Source organism: Salmo trutta, chromosome 37 (assembly GCF_901001165.1).
Source record: "Salmo trutta chromosome 37, fSalTru1.1, whole genome shotgun sequence".
Lineage (NCBI taxonomy): Eukaryota > Metazoa > Chordata > Actinopteri > Salmoniformes > Salmonidae > Salmo > Salmo trutta.
In genome coordinates this window covers 9,862,725-9,876,839 of record NC_042993.1, presented here as the reverse complement: position 1 = coordinate 9,876,839, position 14,115 = coordinate 9,862,725, and the positions used below count along the sequence as shown (strand labels likewise).

Sequence of the window (14,115 nt, the reverse complement as noted above, 5' to 3'; positions counted from 1 at the left end):
AGTGACGCTAACCACACAGTGACGCTAACCACACAGTGACGCTAACCACACAGTGACGCTAACCACACAGTGACGCTAACCACACAGTGACGCTAACCACACAGTGACGCTAACCACACAGTGACGCTAACCACACAGTAATTCAGCACCTGTGTCCTTACAGCAACACAAGCCCAACAATAGGTCTGCACTGCTCCCTTTGCCACAAGCCAGTTGAAGGGAATGGGGGAGTGAGAGAGAGAAAGAGGAGGAGAGGAGAAAAAAATCAAGAAAAGTGGATGGGAGAAAGGAGAAGGGAACCGAGAGAGTTGGCGTGAAAGAAAGAGAGGGGCAGATGGAGGTGAGGGAGAGAGAGGTAATGGAAGAGGATCTGCCACTGGGGTATTCCACCATGGGATGGGTGACAGAGAGGTGGAGGAGACAAGAGGATGGAGGGGCCAGTTAATCGATGTTTTAAAAGGTTTCACTCCTCAGAGACCTTCACACACCAACTCTCTCCTACACCAACGACCCCATGCACTCTCACTGAAACGCACACATTCTATCCATTACTTTAATCAATAGAACAGACCAAGGCCAGAGCAGCCATGGTGATGTTTTCATCCAAAATAACATGCTAGCTAAGTAGCTATGATTTCAGACAGAAACCAGGGATTCAGGGACAGTGCTGTGTGTGATTCTGGTGTACAAAGTGCAGTGCTTATGTACAGGCCAGCCACAAGGAGCAAATGAGATCAACCAGTCACAGCTGATAAAAGACAGAGGATGTCCTATTTCCACTTCTCTCTCACACACACACACACACACACACACACACACACACACACACACACACACACACACACACACACTGACACTGATAGCATGGTGATATTTAAACAGACAGACAGGTGTAGAATGCAAGCTGGTTTAATGCTGACTACAGTAGATTATCATTCTCTACATGTGGCTAGTTTGATCCCTTCATAAATGGGTTGTTTTGTGCGAGCACTCTGAGCTGAACTTTCCTTTGGGACAACCCATCTCCTCAAGACACACACACACACACACCCACCCACCCCTCTGGGACATATTGTGTGAAACGTGCTCTCTCTCACACACATACTTTTCATACTAAAGGCCCTACCTAGCGATACACACAAATATCTCAAATACACTGCTTGGCCAGTATTAGTGACTCACACATACACACAGGTTCCCCTAAGCAACACACACACACACATCCAGGTGCACGCACACACAGTTATAAGGGAAACCACATCCTTACTTGAGATAAATTGGCTCAAAGTTCAAAATGAACAGTGATGCAGGTACATAGAGGACAGGGCAGGTACATAGAGGACAGGGCAGGTACATAGAGGACAGGGCAGGTACATAGAGGACAGGGCAGGTACATAGAGGACAGGACAGGTACATAGAGGACAGGACAGGTCTACACAAGGAGAGAGGGAGGAGAAAACACAAAAGATCGACAGCGGGGAAATAGAGAGAGAGGTTGAAAAGAAACTCTTCAAACGTGATCTCACATTCCTGCCTAGGGGTGGAGGGGAGAGAGAGCGAGAGAAGAGGGAGGGGTGGGGGAGAGAGAGAGGGTAACAGAGAGAAAGTTTTAGGTGGCACCAGGCGGCATTTGAATACTCAACAGCCGACCACACACACACACACACACTAAGTATCAGCGAGGTGCAATTGGCACAGTAGTCTTTTTGTGACTTCCCATCCTCTAGAATTAGATATCTGTCCTCTCCCAAGCAGAGACAGATTCCCAGATAAAAATAGGCTGAAGTATTCCAGTCCTCCTCCCATTCTACAGCCAGGCTTTGAGATAGAGGGTGAGTGTCATATTATGGGTTAGCAGCCCAGTGTAAGCCTGGTGAGGAGGAGGACATCCTAACACGGCACCTCACTTTCCACAGTTCATTTCTGTACACCGTTAGCTAAATTAACACAAAAGAGTCACACATACAGACTTCTCATTCTCCACAGTTCACTCCTGTACACCAAAATCAGGCTAGGTCATGATGTCTGCACAACAGCTAGATGGGATCTTACAGTAAGGATCAGTCCAAATGGGTTCTTACAGTAAGGATCAGTCAGAATGGGTTCTTACATTAAGGATCAGTCAGAATAAGATTTTACAGTAAGGATCAGTCAGAATAAGATTTTACAGTAAGGATCAGTCAGAATGGGTTCTTACAGTAAGGATCAGTCAGAATGGGTTCTTACAGTAAGGATCAGTCAGAATGGGTTCTTACAGTAAGGATCAGTCCAAATGGGTTCTTACAGTAAGGATCAGTCAGAATGGGTTCTTACAGTAAGGATGAGTCAGAATGGGTTCTTACAGTAAGGATCAGTCAGAATGGGTTCTTACAGTAAGGATCAGTCAGAATGGGTTCTTACAGTAAGGATCAGTCAGAATGGGTTCTTACAGTAAGGATCAGTCCAAATGGGATTGTACAGTAAGGATCAGTCCAAATGGGTTCTTACATTAAGGATCAGTCAGAATAAGATTTTACAGTAAGGATCAGTCAGAATGGGTTCTTACAGTAAGGATCAGTCCGAATGGGTTCTTACATTAAGGATCAGTCAGAATGGATTTTACAGTAAGGATCAGTCCAAATTGGATTTTACAGTAAGGATCAGTCCAAATGGGATTTTACAGTAAGGATCAGTCCAAATGGGATTTTACAGTGTGATCCACTCTGGTAGATTAGCAGTGTGAGTTACACAGTGCTATAACTAGAAACAAACACCACACCAGGTTAGGATTAGGAGTGTGTGTGTGTGGTGTGGTGTGGTGTGGTGTGGTGTGTGAGGTGGTGCCGGCTGGGTCAGGGTCAACCCAGGTCTGTGCAGGGTTGTGGGTGGTGTGCTGTGTGATGTGAGGCTGGGTCAGGGTCAACCCAGGTCTGTGCAGGGTTGTGGGTGGTGTGATGTGAGGCTGGGTCAACCCAGGTCTGTGCAGGGTTGTGGGTGGTGTGATGTGTGATGTGAGGCTGGGTCAGGGTCAACCCAGGTCTGTGCAGGGTTGTGGGTGGTGTAATGTGTGATGTGAGGCTGGGTCAGGGTCAACCCAGGTCTGTGCAGGGTTGTGGGTGGTGTGATGTGAGGCTGGGTCAGGGTCAGCCCAGGTCTGTGCAGGGTTGTGGGTGGTGTGATGTGTGATGTGAGGCTGGGTCAGGGTCAACCCAGGTCTGTGCAGGGTTGTGGGTGGTGTGATGTGTGATGTGAGGCTGGGTCAGCGTCAACCCAGGTCTGTGCAGGGTTGTGGGTGGTGTAATGTGTGATGTGAGGCTGGGTCAGGGTCAACCCAGGTCTATGCAGGGTTGTGGGTGGTGTAATGTGTGATGTGAGGCTGGGTCAGGGTCAACCCAGGTCTGTGCAGGTCCTTGCTGTCCCCAGTCCACCTGGCCATGCTGCTGCTCCAGTTTCAACTGTTCTGCCTGCGGCTACGGAACCCTGACCTGTTTCACCGGACGTGCTTGTTGCACCCTCGACAATTACTATGATTATTATTATTTGACCATGCTGGTCATTTACGAACATTTTAACATCTTGACCATGTTCTGTTATAATATCCACCCGGCACAGCCAGAAGAGGACTGGCCACCCCTCATAGCCTGGTTCCTCTCTAGGTTTCTTCCTAGGTTTTTGGCCTTTCTCAGGAGTTTTTCCTAGGGAGTTTTTCCCAGCCACCGTGCTTCTTTCACATGCATTGCTTGCTGTTTGGGGTTTTAGGCTGGGTTTCTGTACAGCACTTTGAGATTTCAGCTGATGTACGAAGGGCTATATAAATAAATTTGATTTGATTTGTGGGTGGTGTGATGTGTGATGTGAGGCTGGGTCAGGGTCAGCCCAGGTCTGTGCAGGGTTGTGGGTGGTGTGATGTGAGGCTGGGTCAGGGTCAGCCCAGGTCTGTGCAGGGTTGTGGGTGGTGTGATGTGAGGCTGGGTCAGGGTCAGCCCAGGTCTGTGTAGGGTTGTGGGTGGTGTGATGTGAGGCTGGGTCAGGGTCAGCCCAGGTCTGTGTAGGGTTGTGGGTGGTGTGATGTGAGGCTGGGTCAGGGTCTGCCCAGGTCTGTGCAGGGTTGTGGGTGGTGTGATGTGTGATGTGAGGCTGGGTCAACCCAGGTCTGTGCAGGGTTGTGGGTGGTGTGATGTGAGGCAGGGTCAGCCCAGGTCTGTGCAGGGTTGTGGGTGGTGTAATGTGAGGCTGGATGGAGCAGCAGAGTTATTTAGAGGAGCTAATCTGTCCGTTTCGGTCTGATGTGAGCCGGGGATCACGGTTACCTGATCTCCGCAGGTGTGTGTGTGTGTGTGTCTGGCGTCAAGCTCAGATAAGTTTCAGTGGCACCGCCAGTGCTGTGAGGAGAAAGGCGCAGTGATACACTAGACACACACACTAACAAATAACACACATGGCCTCTCTGTCAGATGAATAAACACTCTCTCACACACTTTTTGTGTCTCATATATAATACAGAGTCACCACACCTTTGTAACATGTTGGCTCTATAAAATAGCGATATTATATTACACACCCACACACAGCTGAGTACCAGTGCAGCTCGGCCCAGGCAGCTTGCCACACCCTGCTTAGTTCCACTGAACCAGACAGGAACACCACCTTAGATGATAGCCCCTCTCTCTCTCGCTGTGTGTGTGTGTGTGTGTGTGTGTGTGTGTGTGTGTGTGTGTGTGTGTGTGTGAGATATACACACGTGTGTGTGTGTGTGTGTGTGAGATAGAGACAGGCAGACCGAGTGTATGTGAGAGAGGGTTGTGTTTTCCTCCAGTGTGAAATGCAGCACAGACGGCAACTATTAACTTAGTAAAGCAGGAATGTGGGAGGTCCAGGACTTCCCATTAAAAGCTGTGTGTGTGTGTGTGTGTGTGGGGGGGGAATTATGGTGCAGAACACATGTGTCACTGCATCCTCCACCGATATCAATCCTTAGTAAATTATTTCTAATCCATGACCTACTCCCTCCTAGTAGCCAGAGCGAGGGACAGAGCGAGGGACAGAGCAAGGTGCAGTCTCTCCACTTGTCAAAGCAGCCTCCAACCCCTGAGCTGCACCGCTTCATTATGAGTACAATGAGAGGTCCCACTATCCCCACTAGAGGTCGACCGATTCATTTGGGCCGATTTCAAATTCACAATAATCGGTAATCTGCATTTTTGGACGCCGATTATGGCCGATTACATTACAATCCACGAGGAGACTGTGTGGTAGGGTGACCACCTGCAGCAAGGAGCCAAGGTAAGATGCTAGGTGAACGTTCTGCTGCCTGCAACATCCTCCAGCATGACCGGTTTGGCGGTGGGTCAGTCATGGTGTGGGGTGGCATTTCTTTGGGGGGCCGCACAGCCCTCCATGTGCTCGCCATACATACGTACGTACGCCATACATACGCCATACATACGTACGCCATACATACGTACGCCATACATATAAGCCACAGAGCCACTACAGAACAGGCATGGCTCTATATAAGCCACATACGTACGTACGTATGTATGGCGAGCACATGGAGGGCTGTGCGGCCCCCCAAAGAAATGCCACCCCACACCATGACTGACCCACCGCCAAACCGGTCATGCTGGAGGATGTTGCAGGCAGCAGAACGTTCTCCAGACTCTGTCACGTCTGTCACATGTGCTCAGTGTGAACCTGCTTTCATCTGAGAAGAGCACACACACACACACACACACACACACACACACACACACACACACATACACATACCTACATACCTACATACCTACATACCTACATACCTACATACCTACATACCTACATACATAACCTTTATTTCACCAGGTAGGCCAGTTGAGAACAAGTTCTCATTTACAACTGCGACCTGGCCAAGATAAAGCAAAGCAGTGCGACAAAAACAACAGAGTTACACAAACAAACGTACAGTCAATAACACAAAATAAAAAAAAAATGAAAAATCTATGTACAGTGTGTGAAATGTAGAAGAGTAGGGAGGTAGGCAATAAATATGCCATAGAGGCGAAAATAATTACAATTTTGCAATAACACTGTAGTGATAGATATGCAGATGATGATGTGCATGTAGAGATACTGGGGTGCAAAAGAGCAAGAGGATAAACAACAATATGGGGATGAGGTAGTTGGGTGTGCTATTTACAGATGGGCTGTGTACAGGTACAGTGATCGGTAAGCTGCTCTGACAGCTGATGCTTAAAGTTAGAGAGGGAGATATAAGACTCCAGCTTCAGTGATTTTTGCAATTCGTTCCAGTCATTGGCAGCAGAGAACTGGAAGGAAAGGCGGCCAAAGGAAGTGTTGGCTTTGGGGATGACCAGTGAAATATACCTGCTGGAGCGCGTGCTACGGGTGGATGTTGCTATGGTGACCAGAGTGTTGGAGGCTATTTTGTAAATGACATCGCCGAAGTCAAGGATTGGGAGGATAGTCAGTTTTATGAGAGTATGTTTGGCAGCATGAGTGAAGGAGGCTTTGTTGCGAAATAGGAAGCCGATTCTAGATTTAATTTTGGATTGGAGATGCTTACTGTGAGTCTGGAAGGAGAGTTTACAGTCTAACCAGACACCTAGGTATTTGTAGACAAAGAAGCTTAGAGAACAAATCATATCTATCTACAAACTATTAGATTGCTATATCCTATTTATAACATTCTCATTCTGGCAATGAACATAGATTGTAATGAGTGAAGAGGCGTTTGTTAAGGGTTAAAACTCATAACCAGCCTGCACAGCAACAGGAGAACTGGAGTGAGTGAGAGATAAAGGCCTGCTGGGATTAAAGCCTCATAATAATGTGACTATTTGAAGTCTCTATTATTAGGGCAGATTTGTGGTTAGATAATACCCCGGTTAAAGCTCAACTGTGTTTGTCAACACGGTTAAGAGAGCGAAGGAGTGGGACTTGCACACGCACGGACACACAACTCACACACAAGGCCGACACACTTTCAAGTGAACGCAAACACAAACCCAACAACAGACTTTATACACGTGTACAAAACACCGCCCAAACACACTCGCTCTGGTATACATACATCCAATACATACACACTAGTCTTGGGTACACACACACTTCCCGACATACAACCAAACACACACTCTAGTAAATGGCCACTTGGGGTGGGGCGTGGTGATGTCATCAGCCCCCTCCTCAGGGCCGTTTCTCTGGGGTAGGGGTGTACTGGAATGTGGCAGAAAGGGAAGGGGGTGGAGGTTAGAGAGGTTAGGGAGGAGAGCAGAGGCCATGGGGCTCACACAGTCCGTCCATCAGGCACTACAGAACAGGCATGGCTGTATATAAGCCACAGAGCCACTACAGAACAGGCATGGCTGTATATAAGCCACAGAGCCACTACAGAACAGGCATGGGTGTATATAAGCCACAGAGCCACTACAGAACAGGCATGGGTGTATATAAGCCACAGAGCCACTACAGAACAGGCATGGCTGTATATAAGCCACAGAGCCACTACAGAACAGGCATGGGTGTATATAAGCCACAGAGCCACTACAGAACAGGCATGGCTGTATATAAGCCACGAAGCCACTACAGAACAGGCATGGCTCTATTTAGCCACAGAGCCACTACAGAACAGGCATCACTGTTGTGTTGTACACAAAACCACATTATTCTTGGGAGAGATCACCCCCATAAGATGAGATGCCTGCTTCATCTCAAGTCCCTGTGATGTCAGGCATAGCCTTTGTTTTAGTGAAATAAAACAATATGCAGAGTTGGAATTAAATGTGACTGAGCTTCCTGATGCTGTATGTATGTATGGGGGAAGTTGGTTAGTAATGTGTGACTGAGCTTCCTGATGCTGTATGTATGTATGGGGGAAGTTGGTTAGTAATGTGTGACTGAGCTTCCTGATGCTGTATGTATGTATGGGGGAAGTTGGTTAGTAATGTGTGACTGAGCTTCCTGATGCTGTATGTATGTATGGGGGAAGTTGGTTAGTAATGTGTGACTGAGCTTCCTGATGCTGTATGTATGTATGGGGGAAGTTGGTTAGTAATGTGTGACTGAGCTTCCTGATGCTGTATGTATGGGGGAAGTTGGTTAGTAATGTGTGACTGAGCTTCCTGATGCTGTATGTATGGGGGAAGTTGGTTAGTAATGTGCTTCACAACATGCAAGAGAGAGCAGGAACAAACTTATGCTGGAATTTCAGGAATGAGCTGACTTAAGTAGCGAGCTTGATGGTCACTGTTTGACCTATTTGGAATCCCCATATAATCATGGCTTCTTTTTACAGTGTCATCGTTCACGGTTGTTCACCTTTGATAGGCCTCAGACTACAGACCAGCTGACAGATTGACTGTAGCCACATTTGTTACATGCTTGATACAGAGCATATTTATGATTAGCTTGAGTTGATCATATTATTGAAGGTGAGATCACCCAAAGCTATCTATGATCTTTTGTCACATATCACGTTACATCTCAAAACAACATCTTTGGAACAAGTGCAAAAACAAAACATGCTAAACTTCTTCACTAATTAGACAGGAGATTTTGCTCATACTACTTGACTATAGACCTACACAACATCTAAGATCAACCAGTCAGGGATGACATGATTACCAGTCACTTTGAATATGAAAGCGTGCCGCTGATAGTGAAATGATACTAATCTAAACGCACAGCAGAGATGTACAAACTCTGACCACTTCCTCTTCCGATGCCGTACAGTACAAACCCACCTGCACCAGATAGACACGGGCCATTCACACAGACACCGTGAAGTCAGGCGTCGCATTGTGTGAAAGCCGCAAGGCTGGAGTATAGCTATAGTTCACTTCACGCTCTTGAGTAAAAACAGTAAAGGCCGATTCTCATTCATTTGTTTCAGTTGGAGTGGTAGTGTTTGTACAGTGATTGAGTCAGTGCGGAGTGGACAGATGCATTAACATGGGAATTACGTGAATCGGTGGGTGTGAATGAAGTGAAAGGTGCAGTCGTCCCGACCCGTTAAAGAAGCCGAGCCATGATGGATAGTGTAGATAGAATGGTGGTGTGGCAGATGTACAGTTGAAGTCGGAAGTTAACATACACTTATGTTGGAGTCATTAAAACTTATTTTTCAACCACTCCACAAACTTCTTGTTAACAAACTATAGTTTTGGCAAGTCGGTTAGGACATCTACTTTGTGCATGACACAAGTAATTTTTCCAACAATTGTTTACAGACAGATTATTTCACTTATAATTCACTGTATCACAATTCCAGTGGGTCAGAAGTTTACATACACTAAGTTGACTGTGCCTTTAAACAGCTTGGAAAATTCCAGAAAATGATGTAATGGCTTTAGAAGCTTCTGATAGGCTAATTGACATAATTTGAGTCAATTGACATAATTTTAGTCAATTGGAGGTGTACCTGTGGATGTATTTCAAGGCCTACCTTCAAACTCAGTGCCTCTTTGGTTGACATCATGGGAAAATCAAAAGACCTCAGGGGGAAAAAAAAGTAGACCTCCACAAGTCTGGTTCATCCTCGGGAGAAATTTCCAAATGTCTGAAGGTACCATGTTCATCTGTACAAACAATAGTACGCAAGTATAAACACCATGGGACTAGGCAGCCGTCATACCGCTCAGGAAGGAGACGCGTTCTGTCTCCTAGAGATGAACGTACTTTGGTGTGAAAAGTGCAAATCAATCCCAGAACAACAGCAAAGGACCTTGTGAAGATCGACATAACCTGAAAGGCTGCTCAGCAAGGAAGAAGCCACTGCTCCAAAACCGCCATAAAAAAGCCAGACTACGGTTTGCAACTGCACATGGGGTCAAAGATCGTGCTTTTTGGAGAAATATCCTCTGGTCTGATGAAACAAAAATAGAACTGTTTGGCCAAAATGACCATCGCTATGTTTGGAGGAAAAAGGGGGAGGCTTGCAAGCCGAAGAACACCATCCCAACCGTGAAGCACGGGGGTGGCAGCATCATGTTGTGGGGGTGCTTTGCTGCAGGAGGGACTGGTGCACTTCACAAAATAGATGGCATCATGAGGATCGAAAATTATGTGGATATATTGAAGCAACATCTCAAGACATCAGTCAGGAAGTTAAAGCTTGGTCGCAAATGGGTCTTCCAAAATGGACAATGACCCCAAGCATACTTCCAAAGTTGTGGCAAAATGGCTTAAGGACAACAAAGTCAAGGTATTGGAGTGGCCATCACAAAGCCCTGACCTCAATCTTATAGAACATTTGTGGGAAGAACTGAAAAGCTGAAATAAATATTTCTCTCTACTATTATTCTGACGTTTCACATTCTTAAAATTAAGTGGTGATCCTAACTGACCTAAGACAGGGAATTTTTACTAGGATTAAATGCCAGGAATTGTGAAAAACTGAGTTTAAATGTATTTGGCTAAGGTGTATGTAAACTTCTGACTTCAACTGTATATAGGTCTGGAATCAAGTTCACACATTGTAGTGCCAGCATGTGTTTTTAAAGAGAAACAAATGTAACAATGCAATGGTTGCTGCACCTTTGATGATTTCCATAAAACAGTTTCTCAGACAGTGATCTGTGAGCTACAGGCTTACTTGTGGGGGGTGCTAGCATAACCAGAGGTGACTCCCCTGCCAGATTTAATACTGGCTCACAATATATAGATTTTTTTATTAAATAAATTAACTTGATTAGTTGGTTGTATTGTCTCCTGTTATTTAGAAATGTTGAATATGTAGGAGGTTCCTGGGATCGAACCTGATTGGTTATATCACCATTACATGGTAAATAACAAGTGCATAGCCTACAGTTGAGAAGCCCGCAATTTGGCAAATATGAAATAGCTAATGTCAAGTTGCGACTGTCAGTGAGAAGCATCTAAATTGGCCCTAGGCCTATCGCAATACTTCAAAATTAAATTGTGGGATAAACACAAAAGTCACATATAGTCCAAACGATTTAAATGTTGTTTATTCCATTAGTAGGATACACCAGGACTAATCTATTGGCACTAGCGGAGAGCGTCGGCCATATCTCCGGTGAGTGCGCATATTCACTGTCTTTATCATTGGGCGAGTCAGTGCCACTGGAAAGTTTAGGACAATAATTTCCTCAATTGTTGATGGACGTCATATTGTACATTTTGTCTCCCCTTTTCATAGGCCTAGTTTACATGGTTACATTGAAGACAAGGTTGATTTTATTGATCTCAGTTTGCCAGTGTCAGCAAAGTAGCCTAGGCCTAACCTGTCATTTTTGTAGTAGGCTATTAAAGATTCTGATAATGTCCCCAGACATGTAAAGTGTTGTAGAATTGCATGAAATATGATTATCAGCTAGGGCTGAGCTGCTTCCCCAAACATGAAACTCAAGCGCCACCTATGATGCTGTGTATTTCATTGTTTGTTTACGGTCGGTCGGATCAGATAGTTGGTCTGTTTTGTCAGCGGCCCAGTCACCTTTACTCATCCCCAGACATCTGCCTTCATCACTGATCATTACTAAAGTGAAAGCGAGATTAAACGTTTAATTATCGCTTGAAATATGCCTAAAGCGTTATTGTAAACTGCAAACATATCCGAAACGACAGGATTTATTCTAACGTGTTGGGATTCGACAAAGCCTCCACCTTCGAAAATGACAGTCCATTGAAACGTCTCTCCAGCTCCGCGGCCTTCATAACTAACCAAGCACTGCGTCCTCGCAAACTAAACTAATTATTCACTTGCATTTTCACGGGTCTAACTAAATATATGTATTGTGCAAATGACAACTTAATCTGAACGGTGAATTACGAGTGAATTTGGCCGATTTAAGAAGCTTCGAAAACTTGGCCAGAGACTTTTTACGAACGGGTGAGGGGGGATCCCAACATGGACTCCGCAACATGGCACCGCGGGTCCGTGCACAGCTACTTTAAACAACTTATTGAAGCACGATACAAACAAAGCACGAATTAATCAGATTCCGATTATGACAGGTTCATACATAAAACAGCAGCATTTGACGTTTCTGAGAAGATAGACCCTAAAGGTGGAGAAATAAACTTGTACGGGATGCATAGGATGACAAACAAGCAACACATTGTAAATGACCAAATGTAACGAAACTCTTAAAACAACCCCGGTAGATAGGTGTAATCTTTCACAAAGTGTGTGGTTCATATTATTAACTACAACTCAACCAATCGTTTAATTTCCTATTCGAGTATTAGAAGTGGATGTCCGCTAGCAAAAGCTTCCATTTTGAATGTCTCACTAAAGCAACTCAACTTCAGCTACATCAACAGGTCGACAATCAATCCACATTGACATATTCCCAGCAAACTACACACAGTAAGTATAAACAACACTTTTGTATCAACTTCTCAAACATAACTGGAGAACGTGTTGAATACTGTATAACTACAATGCAATGAACTCACGTCAGCTAGCTAACTGTCAAATGACGGCTAATGTTAGCAATATAACTAGCTAGTTAAATGTATTTAACAACTTGTATGACTTTTGTTCACCGCTTAGTAATTGACAACAGACCGAACAACTGGCGAAGACAACCAGCAAGTTCATGATCAAGTTCATTCAGACAAAAGTGGTCGACTTTTTCTTTTGCACAAACTTACCCGAATCTCCGGGGGTTTTCATTTTGAGTGTTGCAAGCTAGTTAACGTTAGCTAGCGAGCTTGGTGGATCTCAAGTCAGTGGCGTTTGTGGAAGGAAAAGTCGTCTCCCTCTGAGCCCTTCCTTTGGTTCGGATTGGAAAAACGAGGGGGGGACAAGCTAACGTTAAACTTTCCACCGTTGTTCCACTCGCGGGCCCCTTTGCTTCCACTTTCTTTCCCAATACACCCTTCCTCAACTGTAGCGAGCGAGGTAACGTTACTTTCCCGAATCGCATTCAGTTGATGTAGCTCACTGCTGTTTGTCCCACGGCAACTTCGCCTTGTCCTGTTCGAGTTGCAGCGGAACACGGTCAACCGTCCCAACAAGCACACGAACCGAAAACCCTTCTTTCCTTGTTTGCATATACTTTCACGAACTGTCGAGTTGTTGTTTACTCCGTCTCAATCGCATCTTCCCCGTTGTTTGACATATTTTCGCTAAAATAACCGTTCTGTAGAATAGCAGTCGTCCTCTTTTTAGACTTTCTTTCTTCCTCCACTCACTAACATTCTGTACTCTGTGGCTACTCTTTCTCCTCCCCCCGGTTCCTCTCTCTCGGGTGTCGTGTTTCTCTCCCTCCTCACCGGGCCGCCCACACGGAGAGGGAGAGGGGGGCTCTAAGGGGCGGGTCACACCCACTCACCACGAGCCAGGGTGGCGTCACTGCTGCAGCACCCGGCGTCGCCATGGAGACCGCCACAGCCACACTGCCGTGGTGACATCATATCCGTGTCCTACGATTCTAGAGGAGAGAAGGCCGTCACCACGTCCTTTTACGTCAATAGCAGGTACTTTCTTCTAATTATCTCTTTTCATTTCATGGTAATTGTATCTATTGATGTGGCCAGATTATTAAACCACTGTACAAATGCACAAGGCATTATAACACTAGACTCTGAGCATATGGCAACAGGAACTAAACCAAACTTATACAGACTTCCCCCTCTATTTCACATGGTCTACTACACCTCCCTGCTGAATTTGGTGGCAGTGATGGGATAGTCCCTGGCCACCTGCGGTCTCAGGAGAAAGTATTGCATATATACAATCTTGTGTCCTGTCACTCAGGCACTAATCTGTAGCACTGATGCAGAACTGTCACATTGTCAACAAGTGCATGTGAGAGAGGTGGCATCATACATGGCAGGTGAAGTGTGTCTCATGAGCACTATTGACACCCCCAGCTGCTCATAATAACAGTACGGTAAAGGGTCACTGTGTGTGTGTGTGTGACAAAGACCAATGCACAGGGACATCAACAGGATAACACTGCTGTGTAAAACACATTTAACAAGCCCTCTTCCCATGGTGTGATTTACAAACAGGATCTCTGTCCTCCACTAGCTATTCTTCAGGAGGGCAGGAAGTCACTCTGTTTTCCCAGATAAGCATCAGAGAGCTGGGAGAGAGGTTCTATCTGGGATGCAGCATTCCCAAATCCAGGAAACAGCGAGCACCATCCCGTCCTGTCTCTT

At 45.7% G+C, this 14,115-nt stretch overlaps 1 protein-coding gene across 1 annotated transcript in view; it reads right to left on the bottom strand.

Moving 5' to 3' along the window:
- The window catches only part of LOC115177423 (ETS domain-containing transcription factor ERF), an 88,832-nt gene extending 75,540 nt beyond the window's left edge, over window positions 1-13,292 (bottom strand). The window contains exon 1 of the mRNA XM_029738173.1: window positions 12,601-13,292. Within this exon, the coding sequence (XP_029594033.1) occupies window positions 12,601-12,622 (22 nt within the window). The 5' untranslated portion in view covers window positions 12,623-13,292. The remainder of the gene's footprint in view (window positions 1-12,600) is intronic.
- Window positions 13,293-14,115: the final 823 nt, after the last annotated feature.